This window comes from Dama dama, chromosome 28 (genome assembly GCF_033118175.1).
Source record: "Dama dama isolate Ldn47 chromosome 28, ASM3311817v1, whole genome shotgun sequence".
Lineage (NCBI taxonomy): Eukaryota > Metazoa > Chordata > Mammalia > Artiodactyla > Cervidae > Dama > Dama dama.
In genome coordinates this window covers 10548860-10565535 of record NC_083708.1, presented here as the reverse complement: position 1 = coordinate 10565535, position 16676 = coordinate 10548860, and the positions used below count along the sequence as shown (strand labels likewise).

The following is a 16676-nucleotide window of genomic DNA, read 5'->3' as shown; positions in this document are numbered from 1 at the left end:
CCGGCGCCCAGCACAACTCCGGGGCCGGCGGCGCGCGCGGCTGGACCGAGTCCCGCTTCCCGCCGACTACCCGCCTGCCTGCACGCCCTGTAAGCCGGAGCTCCCCGCCACCTGCGCGGACCCCGCACGCCCGGCTCCGCGCCCCCGCAGCGCCCCGCCGCCCCATGGAGTGCGCGCGGGCCGCGGCTTCCTGAGCGCGGACGCCAGCGCCGTCCAAACTGCACGCTGGGGTCCCCCAGCTCAGCCCCGCTTGGGGCGTCGGAGAGGTCGGGGGAGAGCGCACCATGAAGTCTGTGCTGTTCAGCCGCTTCTTCATCCTCCTGCCCTGGATCCTGATCGTCATCATCATGCTCGACGTGGACACGCGCAGGCCCGCGCCCCCGCTCACCCCGCGCCCCTACTTCGCGCCCTACTCCGGGGGCCGCGGGGGCGCCCGGCTCCCGTTCCGCCGGGGCGGCCCGGGGCGCGGCCGGGAGCCACGCAACGAATCGTGGCCGCGGCCGCCGCCGCCGCCGGAGCCGCAGCTGCCCACCATCTATGCCATCACGCCCACCTACAGCCGCCCGGTGCAGAAGGCCGAGCTGACCCGCCTGGCCAACACGTTCCGCCAGGTGGCGCAGCTGCACTGGATCCTGGTGGAGGACGCGGCGGCGCGCAGCGAGCTGGTGAGCCGCTTCCTGGCGCGCGCGGGGCTGCCCAGCACTCACCTGCACGTCCCCACGCCCCGGCGCTACAAGCGGCCCGGGCTGCCGCGCGCTACTGAGCAGCGCAACGCCGGCCTGGCCTGGCTGCGCCAGAGGCACGGGCACCAGCGCGCGCAGCCCGGCGTGCTCTTCTTCGCCGACGACGACAACACCTACAGTCTGGAGCTCTTCCAGGAGGTAGCGGCAGGCCCGGGCGGGCGGGAGGACACCCCTCGGGCTGGTCCTGCCACGGCTGCCCTTCCCCGCGCGCCCACTCGGGACTCCGGGCGCAGCGCCGCGGCTCGCGCTGACCCCCCCGGGGCTGGAGGAGGGTGGGAGGACCTCCGGGACTCCTGGAGAGTCTGGCGGGGGCTTTGCTTACCCCCACCCCCAACACACACATACACATACACACACACACACTCACTCTCTCTCTCTCTCTCTCTCTCTCTCTCTCTCTCTCACCGGCCCCGCGATTGGGCTGAAGCGGTGTGCAGCTGTGAGGCTCCTGGAGGATTTCTAGGAACTGGGCTCTGGCCGGCCTGAGGATGGAGCCCCGTGAGGCCAGGCTGCAAGGAGGGATTCTGCGCCCTGGGGGCGGGCTAGGTGGTCTCTAGCGGCCTTTTAAGTGCACATAGGTGTGAGTCTGAGTCTAGAGCCACATCAGGAGGACGCTGAAGGTGGTGATTAAGAATCAGCCAGACACCCATTTCCCTGTTTGCTCGGCTGGAAATGGTTACTAGTGAAAACACTGACTTCTAGGGAGTTCTTCCCCACCATCTCTCCCTGTAGCCCACAAAGGCCCTCCGTGACTCTAAAGATGACCTCCTTTCCGAGGAAACCCTCTGGCAACTGAATTTGGGACTGCCCTGTCCTGCCGTCTGGTTCCGTTTTTTCACAGCCCGAGGTTATCAGCAGGACTGCCGGTTCCTTCTCCTGACCCTTCTCGAGGCCCCTCTTTGGCCACTTTTGCACCGGCCATTGCGGCTTGGTCCTCACCGTGAGGTCCCCAGCGCAGCCTGGGGGGGCACAGTGTCCCTTGGAGCCCACAGCCGCACAAAGCCAGCAGGCACCGGGTTGGAACAGGTGTTCGTCCCTGAGGCTGGGGCTTTGCAGCCTGAATGTGTGCGCATGCGTGCGCGTTCTGCTCAGGAGGCTGGGTTGCCCCGTTTTGACAGTTTTTTTGTTCCTCCGCCACACATATAGCGGGCAAAGATCTTGGACTTTTTGACATGCCTTGGGACTTGCCCAAAAGATCTTGGACTTTTTGACATGCCTTCCTCTTCCCCAAATCATCATCATCCTGACTCAGACTTCATCATCCCTCTCCTTCCCCTAAGTGAACTGGGTGATCTGTATGTCTAGACATCCCCTGGTGGCGCTAGTGATAAAGAACCCGCCTGCCAATGCTGGAGGCAGGAGAGGCAGGTTTGATCTCTGGGTCAGGAAGATCCCCTGCAGGAGGGCATGGCAACCCACTCCAGTCTTTTTGCTTGGAGCATCCCATGGACAGAGGAACCTGGCGGGTTACAGGCCACAGGATCGCACGGAGCCGGACAGGACTAAAGCGACTTAGCACGCTCTTCACAGAAATCACAAAGGTCCCATGCTTTCATCCTAATATCTCAATTTGGCTTTCATAACCTCAGGATAGAGGTATTCTGTGTTTCTCCAGCCTCATTTTTCTGCCTGTGTGGCTTTAAAAATCCATTTCTTAGGGGCAATTGTTGCCTTCATTTCTGTTCATCCTCTCTTCTTGAATAAAAGGATCAGTAATTGCTCTCCTCTCCTCTCTTCCATGCTTTCATGATGGAGGGCTTTCTTCCTGTATTTCTTCTGAAGAAATCAATTAGCTTGTCATTGTAGGGTATGGTCTTCATTATAACCAAGATTCGAAATATCAGCTCTTTTTTTAAGTTGGGTTTTATCGTGAGTCTGTCTGCGTGTTCTTGCCCCCAAAAGACATGGTTTGTATTCTGAAGCACATTTCAGAACACCATCATTTTAACCCCCAAAGTCTTTTTTTCTTTTTATACAACTTGGAGGTTGTGAAAATGTGTAGTCTTAGGTAAGCAAAACAGTGCACATTTTTATTAATTAACCTTCAAGGGGAATGGGCTGTGGAGGGCAGTGAGTTTCCGTTTCTTCCCCGCTTCCAGCCCGGGGTGTGAGGTGTTGGACGGAATGGAGGCGTTGGCACAGAGGGGCAGAGAAGCGGCCCAGAACACAGTCTTTCTTTGATGCTTCCCAAACTGAAAGAAGTCTTGTTTGTGGTGGATATGAAGCAGCAAGAGGTTTTTTCATTGCTCCATGGGGGAAAAGAAAGAGAGAAGATAAAAGAAGGAGGAGAGGATGGGGACAAAAAAAAGTGTCAGCCTAAAGGAAACTATATAGGGGGAAAAAATGATAAACTTTTAAGACACTAATGTTTTGTATGGTTGAAAGTAATGAAATATTCAAAATAAACTTACGAACATGTGTGTCTCTTATTTATGGAGAAGTGCCAAGTATACAAAATACACAACAGAAGGGATTTTTTTAAAAGCACAATATGCATGATACACTTTAAATTTAAGTTCTGTAGCTTCTCGGGGTTCCTCCCAAGCAGGAATTTTAGTACTAATCCCTTTCTGGCCCACCACCCCTCCCCCAACATAGCGTTTTTGAACAAAAAAGGCATCTCTCTGTTTACCAGGCATGTATGTTGAGACATTAAGTTCTCTTTATCACAGCACATTTTTTTCTTTGCATGGCAAGCAAGCTTGAACTCTCTAAGAAGTCAGATTAGGGGAAATTATGCATCCTTAGTCTTGTATATTAATGGGATGCCCTACCTCCACCAGTTCTAGATTAATGATTCCACGTGGATTGCAGTCTAGGCATTGTTCTCTTGGCAAAAAGGTAGGACCAGTTAAAACATCTAAAAACTATAGCTCCTTGGGGGAAGGGAAGATGCGGATCAGGGATGCTGGAGGGCCCAGCATATATCTCAGCCCTTTCTATGGCACACACACAAATTAGTTTTTAAGTAATTCACAGTACCTCAGGAAAGAATGTCCCGAGGCAAGCTTCATCTTTTATTCATGGTGCTTCTCATTTCCATGGTTGATGTTAACGTAGATAAGATAAAAGGAGGAAAATGAACCAGGTACAAATTAGCTCTCTAAGCACTGGCTGCCAATGAAGGAAAGGAAAAGATGAAAGGTTTCCAAATTAAATTTAAGGCACAACAGGCACTCTGGTGCAATTAATCCTCCGTGGTAGCTTAGCTGGAATTGAGCTTTCTTCTCCCATCCAGCTAGCCAGCCAGCCAATTTTCAGGCTCCCCTTTCAACTGAGCTGTGCGGCCAGGAAAGAAATATTTGCATCAAACAACCCTACATTTAACAGCCAAATCCATTTGCAAAGGAAAGCTGTGTGAATCGTGGCTGCAAAAGCTGAGCTGTCTGTCCATCAGAGATGGAGGTGCTTGGAGTTCTCCGGTTCCCAGGGGCCTCTTCTCCTGGCCCTGATAGGAGTTTGCACTGTGGTTCTCAGGTAATCCTGGCTGCCTGCAGCCAGCACACCCTGTCCATCTAACTCTCCGGAAAAGCTTATTTGCAAAGGATTTACCCGGCTTTCACAGAAGCAACAGCCACAGACAAATGGGACTGCAGCTGGTCACATTTTTTCAATAACACTATTGATCAGATTTCTGTCCTCTGCTAGAAAACCTTCCAGGATTTCTTGAGTTTAAAGAGGCCACTTTTCAGGTGAAGTTGCTTTCAACTTGGGGAAACCAGTTGAACCGAAAGTTTAAAAAATATCACGTTCCAAGCAAGGGAAGAACTTAAAAATTTAACTTTCAGTCTAATGAGGTGAGGCTGGAAGACAAGCTGACTTTGAAACTGGTTACAGACTCAGGAAAGTCTCAGTTAATGAGATTGCATTTGGAAGACATTTCTGGCAAGTAGTGAACTAGAGAGGCCCTTTGGATGTCGTGTTGGGTGCAGTTAAGCTGTTTGTGTGCTGGGCAGGGGGTGGGGGAGGTGAGGGGTGAGTTCACCCTGCTCTTTTCTGATAATTTAGTTACATGTTCCACCCTTTACATGCAGCTCATTGGAGCCATAATCCGAAGGATATTGAGATTTACAGTGTTTGGCACTTTCCCCCCTAAATAATAGATTCTGAATGTATTTCCTGGAAGGAGACAGGAGAGCTCCCTTTCCATTTCCCCTTGACACAGTTACTTACTGTAGAGTGATTATCTTCTCAAAGTGAAGAAACCTCTAAGATGCTTTTAGAGAACACCATCCAGAGATGATTTTACCCGGAACGCGCCCCTCACGTGTTATTTCTTCCCTCCTAAGAGCATATTAATAGTCACGCTGTGAGTCTGATCACATGTGAGAATTTTGCGAAATGGATGTCTGGAAGGATGGACAGCTTTCCTAGTCTATCGGTGTTAAATCTGTACATTTTCTTTACTTTCCCTGGATGTATGGTACTTGAGCTGAGGCTCATTTTTGACAGGGTTTTCCTTGGACACCAGCAGTTTTCATCCGGATCTTGATATTTTAATGGATCAGAAATAACCCCTCGGGTTTCAAAGGCCTTCTCCCTTCTGCCTCTCCCTGTTGTCTTTCTTCCGTCATTCTTCTTCCTCCAACCTGCTTTCCACTGATTATTCTTTCTCATGAATAGACATGAAGACAAGTCTGGGTTATTGTGAGTGGCGATGACTGTGTGTCTTCTAAGCATTTAGACTGTTGTCTGCAGCTTCTTGGTCCTGGTGGGGGACTCCATTTTCTTCTGTCTACCCCACTTACCTCTCAATTGCAGGCTAGTAAATTTTCTCTTGTGTGAACAGTAATGGAATAGTAATTGCTTTGAAGGCGTGCTGCAAAAGCAGAATAGGAGAACCAAAGTCAACAGCCTTATTTATTAACTATTCCAGGTGCCACTCTAATAGTGGGTTTTTTCAGGACAGAATTTAGTAATTTTCAGATATGTTTACTCAGACCTTCTGGACTCTGATGAACTATCTGCTTGGTCTGCATAAATTAAGATAATATTATTTATATTTGATTTGTAGTGCTGTCGAAGCATGCAGTTTAGGTTTTATATCATTCTCAAGTTTTCTCCCTGAAACACATAATTGTCATACCAATCCATGGGTAGGTAGGTAGGCTGGTAAGTAGGTAGGTTTACAATAGATTTCCAGTTCATAGAAATACACTGAAATACTCCATTGTTCCTACCAGGTAATTTTTGTGTACAACTTGGAAATAAACATGTAAAACACTCCTTATCATGGTTACAAGCAAAATGAGCACTTACTATGGCCCAGGGACCATATTTAGGGTGTTATGTGATTCACTCATTTGATCATCATGATAGCTGCTGGGTAGGTTCTAGTATGGCCCCCAGTTGCCCCCATTATAATGCAGATATTTAGGTGTGAACACAGTTCTTTGATGATTACAGGGATCTTTAAAAATGCAACCTGAATCTAACGTGGTCATAACCCTAATCAGTGTAATCAGTGTCTCCGTTTTATAGGTGAGCTGCCATAGCAGGAAGTCCCTTGAAGGGTCAAGCAGCTGTCTGAGACAGGATCTCCTGACCGGTACCCCGGGTCTGGAGCCTGGGGTACCCAGAGGGTCCGGTGTGGCCCATCTCACTAACCTGCACCGTCAGATGGGCGCGTGTCATCCACTGCTATGAATAAAGCATCTGACCCGCAGAAGTCCGCTCATACTAGTCTAGCTGCTGCCATACTTGAACTCGGGCAGATCTGCCTTCCTTTTATTAAATTTATCCTTTATTGAGGCATAGTTGATTTACAATGTCGTGTTCCTTTCTGGCATACAGTAAGAGTGCTTCAGTTATACATATAGGTCTATCTTCTTGGCTGTATCAACTCCTGATTTTCTCTCTTGCCCTTTTCTTCCTGACGTAACTTGGTTTTATGAAAACTTCATCTCCTCACTATCTCACTAAGGGACCATTTGACTTTTAGACTCTATTTTCAAGTCAGCTGAAAACTGCTAAATAAGCATAATAACCTGAAGTCTTTTATGGTTTTGAACTGTATATTCCTGGGAACAAGTAAGAATTAACTTCTGGGAAACTTCCCTGGTGGTCCAGTGGGTAAGACTCCGTGCTTCTAATGCAGGGGGCATGGGTTTGATTCCTGATCAGGGAACTAAGATCCCACAAGCTGTGGGGCACAACCAAAAATAAAATAATAATAAAAATTTAAAAAGTAATTAATTTCTGCAAGAAAATACAGCATTAACTTTTTTCCTCGATCGATGTACATACGTCAGCAATGGTAATCTGCTGAGCAGGTCAGAGTGGACAGAGTGAAGGGAAGAATACATTTCAGGATGGAATGGAAATGGGGGTGACACTGGATTGTTTCCAGTGGGCTGGATGGCTTACCATTGGGGTGGAGGAGAGTGGCTGGGGACTTCAGCGAATCTGAGCTGCCGCTGACATGGCGGAGGGGCGCTGGGGCAGCTGCCCCAGGAACACAAGCTTGTCAGATCTGTTGGTCTGGTATTGCTGGCCACACCACCCGGCTCGCCTGCCTCCTCCCTTGTGGGTGGGAGGTTTGTTGATTGTTCTGTTTGGTTCTTTTGGTACTAGAAATTTCTCTGTATTAAATGCAAAATTAGTAAATCATGAGTTTCTTCATGCTAGGAAAATCTTAAGGATGGCTGAGCTAAGGGAAGGTGAACGTGCGCCTTACCCCACTTCGGGTTATATGGTCTTTTCCCCAAATAACTGAAAACTCAGTCGTTTTTTCCCCCCTCTATCCATCTCCTCTATCTGTGGACAGAGAACTTTAAACAGTACCTGGTGGCTCAGTGGTAAAGAATCCTCCTGCTAATGCACGAGATGTGGGTTTGATCCCTGAGTTGGAAAGATCCCCTGGAGAAGGAAATGGCAACCCATTCCAGTATTCTTGCCTGGAGAAGCCCATGGAAAGAGGAGCCTGGTGGGCTACAGTCCATGGGGTTGCAAAAGAATGGGACCCAACTTGGTTTTAACAACAAACAGCAACAAGTTACATGCAGCATCTAAGACTGTCCTTACGGCAGTCTGCATTGTCAATTGCATCTTCATCTGTCTAGTGAAAGCTACGCGTGCTGAAGGCTGAACATTCTCCACTGAAATCTCCCTGATCTAAGTTATCCTCAGTAGTGTATCACTCCACCAGATCCCTTGGGCCCACTTCAGCTTAAACACGACCATGTTTAGAAGATGTTTGAAAGGAACAAATCAGTATCCTTCTCCCCTACTTAACAAGTGTTAGTTGCACACCTCCTATGTGCCAGACTCTGTGTTAATTAGATCAGGATGGAGTCCTCCTGTGATCACAGAGTATCCCTGCCCTCTTCATTTAAGCCTCTGGACCTAATCTGTATGCTAAGATCAGAGCCTGCTGAGAAAAATGCAAGTGCCTAGGCGTGTAGAGCAGAAGCCCCTGATGGAGTCATGAGTTGTAGTTGTGGTTGTGGAAGAAGTGACATTTGAGCTGACATCTAAAGGATGGAGGGGGTCTGGTGGGGAGGGGGGGAGACGGGGTAGAGGGAGCCGCATTTGAACCAGTCTGTGAATTTGGAAAGTGTTACACAGCAGTGTGAGGGGCATGCCTTTACTTTTTCACGTGTGCTTTTTAGATCCCCCTGCAGGCAAATCTTTAATCTCTAATTTTTTAAGAAGAACTTGGATAAGGTAGACACTAGATCAAGAGAAAAACTGTAGATATATAATGCATATCTGGCTGTAGCAAGGAATTATTAATGTAGACGGTCATGATTTGTCTTAGCAGCTAACATCAGTATTGAAGTTCACTGCTCTCCTACTAGAATTTAAACTCTGTCAAGGTAGGTATTTTTTTCTGTTCACTGCTGTGTCTCTAGTGTCCAGCATATTGTAAGTGTTCATTCAATACCTACTGAATGAAGGAGTGGGTTGCAGGAAACATTGGAGCTAAGGGAGTCTGTCCCCAAAGGAAGCTGTTTCTAGAAACAGAGATTGTTGGATCACTGCCTTGAAGTTTGTTCATGTGACTAGGGTTATACTGAGCCCTTTAAGTAGTAGCTAGAAGAAAAATTGGCTCCTGCTCTGACTCTGAGAGCTTTTAGTGCTAAGAAGGAGAGGTGGGGAGGGAGACCCACGAGCCTTAGTCTGTAGCCAGGCATCCCTGTGGATGCTTGAGACAACGAGAGGGTGTGGGGTGACTGCGAGCCCACAGGATGTTTGAGAGGCGGGAGGCTGGTGGGGGGCTCAGGTGGGAGCTTGGGGCTTAAACAGCCCCAGGTTCCTGTCCAGGCTCATCACCTGCTGGTCATCGGACATGCAAGAGGGTTGCCTGCCTCCTCCGATGGCTCCGAGAAGTACTGAATGGAGGAGGGCTATAAATGTTCTTTCCTGCTTCTCTACAGGTGACTGCCCAGGCGATGGGCCCCCAGGGAGCCATGCTGTCTCACCTGGGGAGATGCCTCTGAGTTCTCTGCTCCTGAAACCTAGACTGTGTCAGTCTGGAGAGGAGGATGGGGCAGAGGTACAGGACTTTCCCAAATTAGTCTGTGCCAGGAGGAACCGGTAGATGGGGGATTTGAATTACACCACTGGGTTAGGACAACAATGAGAAAGACACGAGTTTAACAGGGCTTGTCTATAAGGAGTCCTGGAGGAAGCAACATGTGAGAGAGTAAAAACCATCTTAAGGAGGTTTTAGGCTCGAAGGAGGTAGCACCGTGTTCTTTGTGGGTGTGGAGCTGGTTTGGGACGGGGTGGAAGCTTGCAGGTTGGGTGCCTGGGTCTCAGAGGAGGACATACTTGCACCTCCCTGCAGCTCTTGGGTGTGATTGTCAGTAAAGCCCTTGCCCCTGGCATGGACCTGAGATGCATCACATAATGGATTCTTTCTGGCATCAGTGAATGAATCAGGGAGATAGTCTGTTACGTAGGAGAGGGCAGCTTAATAGGAATGAAGTGAATCTGTTTTTTTAAGTTTTTACTGGGATATAGCTGCCTTACAATGTTGTGTTAGTTTCTGCTCACAGCAAAGGCAGTCAGTTATACATTTGCAAATATCCCCCCTTTTACTGATTTCCTTCCTGTTTAGGTCCCCACAGAGCGTTGAGCAGGTCCTCGTGAGTTATCTGTTTTATAAACAGTATGTACATATGCCAATCCCAATCTCCCAGCTCTTCCCACTCCCCCACCCTTTATTGTCTGTATGTTTGTCCTCTATGTCTGTGTCTCAGTCTCTGCTTTGCACATGGGTTCTTTGAACCACCTTCCTAGATTCCACATATATGAATTAACAGATGATATCTGCTCTTCTCTTTCCGGTTTACTTCACTCTGTGTGACAGTCTTTAGGTCTGTCCACGTCTCTGCAGATGGCACCATTTTGATCCTTTCTGTGGCTGAGTAATATTCCATTGCATATCTGGACCGTAACTTCTCTACCCATTCCTCTGTTAATGGACATCCAGTTGTTTCCATGTCTTGGCTGTTGTAACTAGTGCTGTTGTGAACACTGGGGTGCGTGTATCTTTTGCAATTAAGGTTTTCTGTTTTTTAAAGCACATGATTAGAAGAAATCACTTGATTTTTAAGGTCATTTGCTGGATGGGCAGGTTAGGCGTATGCGTCTCTCCTGCACCAGCTGGCCAAGGCGGCAGGAAGGCTCCAGTCTGACAGACTCTCCCTTGCCCGGCCCCTCCGGTCTTGACTGGATCACAGGCGTGTCTGCTGCCTGGCACCAACTGGGAGGCCCACCCTGAAAAGCCTTCTTATTTTTAAAATACTGCTTACATTTTCATAAATAAAAACATCTTAAAGCTCATTCCCTGCCATCTTGAGGAAGATGTAGCAGTTGGGAGAGAAAGCACGCGTGTGTGTCCACGTGTCCTTCCAGCTGCAGGTCCCTGGGCCGTGTGGATGAACAGAGTTCTTCCCTCTCCCTGTTCCTTTTCCACAGACCCTGTACCATCCCGGTCAGTCTCTGGTCAGACGTGTGGCCGCCCCCAGGGGTCCTTGGCATTTTCTGTTCACCTAACTCCTAAAAGAATTTGATAAAATTGTATGCCTTCTAGGATATTTTCAAACTGATGACTACGTTTTAAAAATCATGTAAAATAGTTGCAAAGCATATGATTTCCATAATGAATCAATTTCCATATTGAATCACTATGTTGTACACCTGAAAATAGTATAATATTGCAAATCAACTATACTTCAATTAAAAAACACTTTTATGATTGAATTACCAGTATACGTCTCTGATGATTCAGGCAGGAAAGAATCTGCCTGTAATGTGGGAGACCCGGGTTTGATCCTTGGGTTGGGAAGATCCCCTGGAGAAGGGACTGGTTACCCACTCCAGTGGTCTTGACTGGAGAATTCCATGGACAGAGGAGCCTGGTGGGCTACAGTCCATGGGGTCACAAAGAGTCGGACACAACTGAGCGACTAACACTTTCACTTTCAACAGTATATTTAGTAGCAGTAATCAAGTTACCAAAACAACATAAATCTTACAGAGTTGGATAATTAACTATTAAGTATAAAAGCTACATATCTTGGAACTTGATTTCTTAATGACATAGGTGAAGCATTCTCTTGCTAATGATGCATACTCTGTGTCATTGAGAGTACTACTTACTGCTGGAAAGAGATGGGATTTAACATAAGTTTGGTTCCCTTTATGTCACCCTTGTTTCCATAAAATAACTATGATGGAAAGCATTTTCTTCCAGCAGTGTTCTTCAATTTTTTGAACCCTCAAGCTCTAAGCCAAAGACACTATGTTGATCTCTTAGCAGAAATGATTTTAATAATATATTGATAACATTAGTTCTTCAATTTTGTTGAAAAAGCTAAATAGAAATGTTCTGTCTTCTAAAAGGATGAGGTTACCCTTTCACTAGAGAGAGGAACTTTCTTAATAAAGACAGCCGTATTTCTGATAATCTGTGATTGCTCTTGCAGGTTTGATCACAGTGAGACAATATATTTAATATGATCCAGGATGGATATGGGACTTCCCAGGTAGCACTGGTGGGAAAGAACCCGCTTGCCATGCAGGAGATGGAAGAGAAACAAGTTTGATCCCTGGGTGGGGAAGATCCCCTGGAGGAGGGCTTGGCAACCCCCTGCAGTGTTCTCGCCTGGAGAATTCCGTGGACAGAGGAGCCTGGCAGCTACAGTCTACAGGGTCTCAAAGAGTCGGACACAGCTGAAGTGACTGAAAATGGTTGTTTGCGTGAGAGGAGCATGAAGTTAGGAACCGGAAACTGTGGGCTCCAGGGCCAGCGGAGCCCAAGCCCTCCGTCCTTCACCTCGCAGGGGTGTTCATCCTTTGCTGTGGGCTAGGCGCCCCCTCCCGGTGTTGAGATGGTTCCTTCTCATCCCGTGTCTGAAGTTAGGAACTACAATGCCCTTTTTAAAACATGAGGATCAGCTGTATGGCGGGCTGGGGGATGACGTGTCCAGGATTCGGTGAGGGAGATGCCCATGGGTCAGAAGGGCAGCTTCCCTGCCCGTCTGGACCCCTGCTCTCCGAGGGGTCTGGCCCCAAGAGCCGGGAGAGCCGGCAGAAGACAAGATCCACTGGGCCCCTCGCTGCCCCCGCTGCGTGGCCCCAGCGGTCAGCCTCCAGGGTCCACGTGTGGACACGCGATCATCTAAATAAACTCGGCATTGCAAGACTAAAATGCCAGTGTCGTTTTTAAAGGTCGGGCGACAGTTTGGGGATATTTTTGTAACTTTGCAAAGTTCTTCCTTTGCGTCTGTTCTCACTGGTGAAAGTGCTCCAGGCGTCCTTGGGACGCCTCTCTGCGGGGAGCTAAAGCCTTGCTTTGCTGAGATGCTCAGGCACACCCCCCACCCCGACCCCGTGCTCAGAGCTGGGGCTGGGCCTCATCCCCTGACCCTTGGCTTCATGCCCGTGACCCCTGCTGTACATAGGAGGAGACGGGGTTTGTGATTTTTTTTAACCTGTTCCCGCCTTGCCTTTTCCCCTCTGTTTAGGGGTTTTTAAAAAAGGATTTTAAAACAAAAACATAATGAGAACCTACTATATAGCACAGGGAACTCTATCCAGTGCTCAGTGATGCCTACATGGGAAGAGAATCTAAAAAAGAGTGGATATGTGTGTAATGGATTCCCTTAACATGTAAATCAACTGTACGCCAACAAAAATTAACTTTAAAAAAACCCACAAAAATTAAGATGAAGTCAGATTGACAGTCTTTGTGGTTTCTGCAGGTGATGATTTGGGGTTTTACGGTAGTCCAGCGTTTCCTCTGAAAACCAGTTGTCTTGTGGGTTAAAATACAGGCATTCACTTGGTTGCTCTTGTAATGCCAGTGAGATTTAAAAATAAATGCCTCTCCTCTGCTTCTTTTTAGGTCTTTCTTCCCTCTTTGTGAAGGGCTGTGGGGGAGAAACAAAAATTGAGTATTCTTATTGTATTCTGGTAAAATATATATTCCATGAAATTTACCACTTTAACCATTTTTAAGTGTGCAGTTCAGGGGCATTTAAGTGCATCCACTCTGCTGTGCAACCATCTCCCTCTCCATCTCCAGAAGTTTGTCTTCATCCAAGCTGAAACTCTGTCCCCTTTAAACAGTGGCTTCAACTTTCAACTTCAGCATCAGTCCCCTCCTCCGGTCTCTCATAACCTATAGTCTACTTTCTGTCTCTATGAGTTACACTATTTCAGATGCCTAGTATAAGCTAGAATCATACACTCTTTGTTCTTTTCTATCTCACTTCCTTCACTTAATATCTCCAAAGTTGATCTACATTGAATCAAAATTCCATTCTTCTTTACCATTGAAAACTCTTCCATTATATGTGTAGACAGTATTTTGTTTATCCATTCCACCACCAGTGGATCCTGGGCTGTTTCCACCTTTTGGCTCTTGTGAGTGCTGCTTTGAACGTTGGGATGCAAATGTATGCTTGAGTGTCTGCTTTCAGTTCTTTGATGCGTACACATACAGAAGTGGAATTGCTGGATCACATGGTATTTCTGTGTTTAAAAGACTGTTTTTCCAGCTATTGTTGTTTATTTTTTATAATAACCATCTAAGGGTTGTGAGGCGGTATCTCTTTGTGGTTTTGGTTTGCATCTCCCTAGTGATTAGTGATGCGGACCATCTTTTCTTATGCTTATACTGTTTGTAGACCTTTTCTGAAGAACTGTCTGTTCGTGTATTCTGGTCATTTTCCAATTAGCTTGTTTGGTTTTGTTTTGTTTGTTTTTGTTGAGTTTTAGAAGTTCTTTATACATTCTGGATAGTAGTCTATATCAGATATGTGATTTGCAAATATGTTCTCCCATTTTGAAGGGTGCTTTTTTCAAATTTCATTGATAGTGTCCTGTGATTCCCTAAAGTTTTAAATTTTGATGGAGTTCAGTTTATCTATTTTTTTCTTTTGTTGCCTGTGCTTTTGGTGTCATGTCCAAGAAATTGTTGCCAAATTCACTGTCATGAAGCTTTTCTCCTATGTTTTCTCCTAACAGTTGCATAATTTTAGCTGTTTTGTTTAGGTAATTAATGTTGATTTTGTTGTTATTGTTCAGTTGCCCAGTCATGTCCCAACTCTTTGAGACTCCATGGACTGCAGCATGCCTGGCCAATCTGTCCCTCACCATCTCCTAAAATTTGCCTAAGTTCATGCCCATTGCATTGTTGATGCCATCCAGCCATCTCATCCTCTGATGCCCTCTTCTCCTCCTGCCCTCAATCTTTCCCAGCATCAAGGACTTTTCAGTGAGTCAGCTGTTTGCATCAGATGACCAAAATACTGGATTTTCAACTTCAGCATCAGTCCTTCCAATGAGTATTCAGCATTGATTTCTCTCAAGATCGACTCATTTGATCTCTTTGCAGTCCAAGGGGCTCTCGGGAGTCTTCTCCAGCACCACAGTTCAAAGGCATCAATTCTTCGGTGCTCAGCTTTTTTTATAGTCCAACTCTCACATCCATACGTGACCACTGGGAAGACTGTAGCCTTGACTAGACAGACCTTTGTCGACAGAGTAATGTCTCTGTTTTTCAATACGTTGTCTAGGTTTGTCATAGCTTTCCTGCCAAGAAACAAATGTCCTTAATTTTTGTACACAGTATTACATATTATCTTTTGCATGTGGATATCTAGCTTTCCCCAGCACCATTACTGAAAGGACTGGCCTTTCCTCGTTGATGGTCTTGACACCCTTGTTTAAGGTCATTTGACCATATATATGTGGCCATTTATTTTTAGGCTCTTTGTTCTACTCAACTAGTTGCTATGTTTGTCTTTTGCCAGTTCTATTCTGTTTTGGTTATTGTTGGTTTCTAGCAAGTTTTAAAATCCGAAACTGTGGGTCCTTTAACTTTCTTTTTCAAGGTTTTTTGGACTGTTTGGGTTCCCTTAAGACTGCATATGAATTTTAGGATGAATCTTTCTATTTCTGCAAAAACCATTGGAGTTTTGATAGGGATGGTGTTGAATTTGCATATTGCTTTGGGTAGTATTGGTATCTTGACAATATTGTCTTTGAATCCATGAACACAGAATATCATTCCATCTTTGCATGCCTTCTCTAATTTCTTCCAGCAGTGTTTTATGGTTTTCAGTGTATAAATATTTTGCTTCCTTGGTTAGGTTTATTCTTAATAATTTTGTTCTTTTTGATGTTACCTGTTAGGGGTTTTAAAAAACATAAGTTAGTTTGGGTTTCTGTCTCATCTCTGAAAAATATTATTGTATGCTACTAGTAGAACTAAAAAATCCAGGACTGAGAGAAGCTTTAGGTACACAGAGCAGCAGAATTAGATCTCAAAAGTATGGTACAGTGTAGAGAAAATGATGGAAAAAATCTGTTCCATAATGCCATTTATGCATGTTTAAAAACCGCACACTAAGTATTAAACATTTCATGAGGATACACACAAATAAAATAATTCAAGATCTTCTGAATTGTGTTCCTTGGAAGAGTGGTTTCTGGTGAGGCCTGTCTGGTATGTGGGTGCTCAGTCTCTAAGTGGTGTCCGACTCTCTGTGACCCCCAAGGACTGTAGCCCGCCAGGCTCCTCTGTCCATGGGGTTTTCCAGGCAAGAATATTGGACTGGTTTGCCAGCCCAGTATTGGGCTGGTTGCTTCTCCAGGTCTGTGTAGATATGATTTTAAATGCCTTGATTCTTGTTCATGTTCATATCCAAAGCTGACCTCAAACATCATCAGAGATGAAACTTGTCCTGAAACACAGAAGGAAGAGCACCCCTTATTCCAGGCCTGGATTTGTGAAATTTACTTGGCACAGATTTTCCTAGAAACTAAATGTCTTTTGTTTCTTCAACATGTAAGCAAAGGCTTTCTCTGTTGGCGGGTCCCAGTGTCTAGGCTAAGGTTGGAGACTCTGTCCCTGAGCAGCATGGTGATAGCTGATACACATACTGTTCTTACCTACGTGCCAGAGTCATAGCCCTATGAGGCGCCTCTAAAATGTCACTATACCCATTTCCATAGGTGGAAGGAAGCACAGAGAGCCTCACCTATGGCCTGAGGCCACACAGCTAACTCGAGCTGAAACTGAGCTATGAATGATGAGAGGAGGTTTCACAGACCCGCTTCTTCACTCTGCTTTTTCTCTTGTGCCTGTCTCTAGTTCAGTTTTTTGCTGTTTTTGTTTCATTTTGTGCTCTTATTTCCTTCCTTCCTTTGGTTTTGATTTTATTTTTCTTCTTTTAAAAAATGTATTGAAATGAAAACTTAGATCTTTGATTTTTCTATCTTCTTTTCATGTCTGCATAAAGTTATACACTTCACTCTAAAGCACTGCATCCCACAAATTTTGGTGCTGTGCTTTCATATAGTTCATTTCAAATGTTTTCTGGTTTCCATTGATCTATTTTTTCATATCTTGTTCTATAATTTTACAAATAATTCAAAGCATGTCACTTAATTTCTGAATGCTTGGGTTTGTTA

At 46.2% G+C, this 16676-nt stretch overlaps 1 protein-coding gene across 1 annotated transcript in view; it reads left to right on the top strand.

The window, feature by feature from the left end:
- The first annotated feature begins 284 nt into the window (after window positions 1-284).
- The window catches only part of B3GAT2 (beta-1,3-glucuronyltransferase 2), a 91812-nt gene continuing 75420 nt past the window's right edge, over window positions 285-16676 (top strand). Inside the window, exon 1 of the mRNA XM_061131860.1 lies at window positions 285-881. Within this exon, the coding sequence (XP_060987843.1) occupies window positions 285-881 (597 nt within the window). The remainder of the gene's footprint in view (window positions 882-16676) is intronic.